The 1675-nt window shown below is 44.1% G+C and overlaps 1 protein-coding gene across 1 annotated transcript; it reads left to right on the forward strand.

The window, feature by feature from the left end:
* Nucleotides 1-11: 11 nt before the first annotated feature.
* On the forward strand, nucleotides 12-1619 carry LOC100632184 (uncharacterized protein K02A2.6-like). Its single transcript, XM_020007838.1, has one exon. The coding sequence runs from the start codon at nucleotides 265-267 to the stop codon at nucleotides 1222-1224; it is 960 nt and encodes a 319-aa protein (XP_019863397.1). The 5' UTR covers nucleotides 12-264; the 3' UTR covers nucleotides 1225-1619.
* The last annotated feature ends 56 nt before the right edge of the window (nucleotides 1620-1675 follow it).

Consider the following 1675-nt stretch of genomic DNA (forward strand, 5'->3'; position numbering starts at 1 on the left):
AGAGGATCGTCACACAGGCAGAGTAAAGTTGAGTGTTACAGATGTGGTGGAGATCATTACGCTACTAAATGCAAGTTTATTGAGGCAGATTGTAGGCTGTGTGGAAAGAAGGGACACCTAGCCAGGGTATGTCGCAGTCGAAAAGAGAAGCCACAGCAGCAGAGGAATCATCCTAAAGCCAAGACTGGGTACCCACCACAACCTCAGCAGAATAACAGACAACACCCAACTCACAACCTGGACCACAAGTCACATCCTCTTCTCATGGGAGACTCTGACCAAGAGGACTACCCATTGTTTACTTTGCCTTCTGCTGGAAAACCTATTGTTGTTTCAGTGAGTGTCAATAAGGTTGACCTTTCCATGGAACTGGACACTGGGGCTTCCTTATCTATAATGAGTAAAGACACTTATTCCTCTCTTTCTTCTACTCTTCCTCCAATTTCTCCTTCTCATGTCATTCTAACTACTTATACTGGAGAGAAGATCAAGCCAGTCGGTGCTATAGATGTTGATGTTTGTTATCAGTCCCAGACTGCTACTCTACCACTGGTGATAGTTCCTGGAAATGGACCTACTCTACTGGGTCGTAATTGGTTGGAAGTTATCCGACTAGATTGGTCCCTTATTAATCATGTTAATTATAATTGTTCTTTTTCTTCTTTAGGTGAAGTACTCCAGAAGCACGCTCCAGTATTTCGTTCAGAATTGGGGAAGCTGCGGGACTTCACAGCCAAGATTCACGTCCAGTCAGATGCGAAACCGAAGTTCTACCGACCACGTCCTGTCGCTCTATCGCTGAGACAAAAGGTATTCGACGAGATAGATCGCCTAAGGGGTTTAGGAGTTATTACACCTGTAAAGTACTCAGAGTGGGCTGCACCCATAGTTCCCATTGTAAAGACTGACGGGTCTATTCGATTGTGCGGGGACTACAAAGTTACTGTGAACCCAGTTCTGTTAGCTGATACATATCCACTACCTCGATCAGAGGATCTGTTCGCTGCCCTAGCTGGAGGAAAGATCTTCTCAAAACTTGATTTAAAGCACGCTTACCTTCAGATACCGCTAGATGAGGCTTCCAAGAAATTTACAACCATCAATACCCCTAAAGGGCTCTTCCAATATGAGCGCTTCCTTTTGGAGTCTCATCAGCACCCTCATTATTTCAACGTACAATTGAGAACTTACTCAGTCACTTGCAGCATGTATGTGTCTACATAGACGACATACTCGTTACTGGTACTGATGATGCTGATCACCTCAATAATCTTCATGCTGTTTTGCAAACTCTAGAGGAGGCAGGACTCACTTTAAAGCAGTCCAAGTGTAAATTTGGTGTTCCATCAGTTGAGTACTTGGGACACATCATTGATTCAGATGGTCTACATCCTTCAGAAGCCAAAGTGAAGGCTATTCGAGAAGCGCCTACTCCTACTAACGTCACGGAACTGAAATCCTTCTTAGGACTATTGAACTATTACCACAAATTTCTACCAGATGTAGCCACTGTATTATCTCCTCTTCATCTACTCCTTCGAAAAGATACTCCTTGGAAATGGTCTCAGGACCAAGAGAAAGCATTTCAAAAGGCTAAAGCCATGCTTCATTCCTCCTCTGTCTTAACGCACTATGATGAGAAGAAGCCACTCGTGGTAGCTTGTGATGCTTCACC

The sequence above is a fragment of the Amphimedon queenslandica genome, unplaced genomic scaffold (assembly GCF_000090795.2).
Source record: "Amphimedon queenslandica unplaced genomic scaffold, v1.1 AMPQUscaffold_5417_Cont22614, whole genome shotgun sequence".
Classification (NCBI taxonomy): domain Eukaryota; kingdom Metazoa; phylum Porifera; class Demospongiae; order Haplosclerida; family Niphatidae; genus Amphimedon; species Amphimedon queenslandica.

What these genes read in the sequence shown, in the direction of transcription:
- LOC100632184 (XM_020007838.1), top strand. Translation starts at nt 265, where the DNA reads ATGGGAGACTCTGACCAAGAGGACTACCCATTGTTTACTTTGCCTTCT.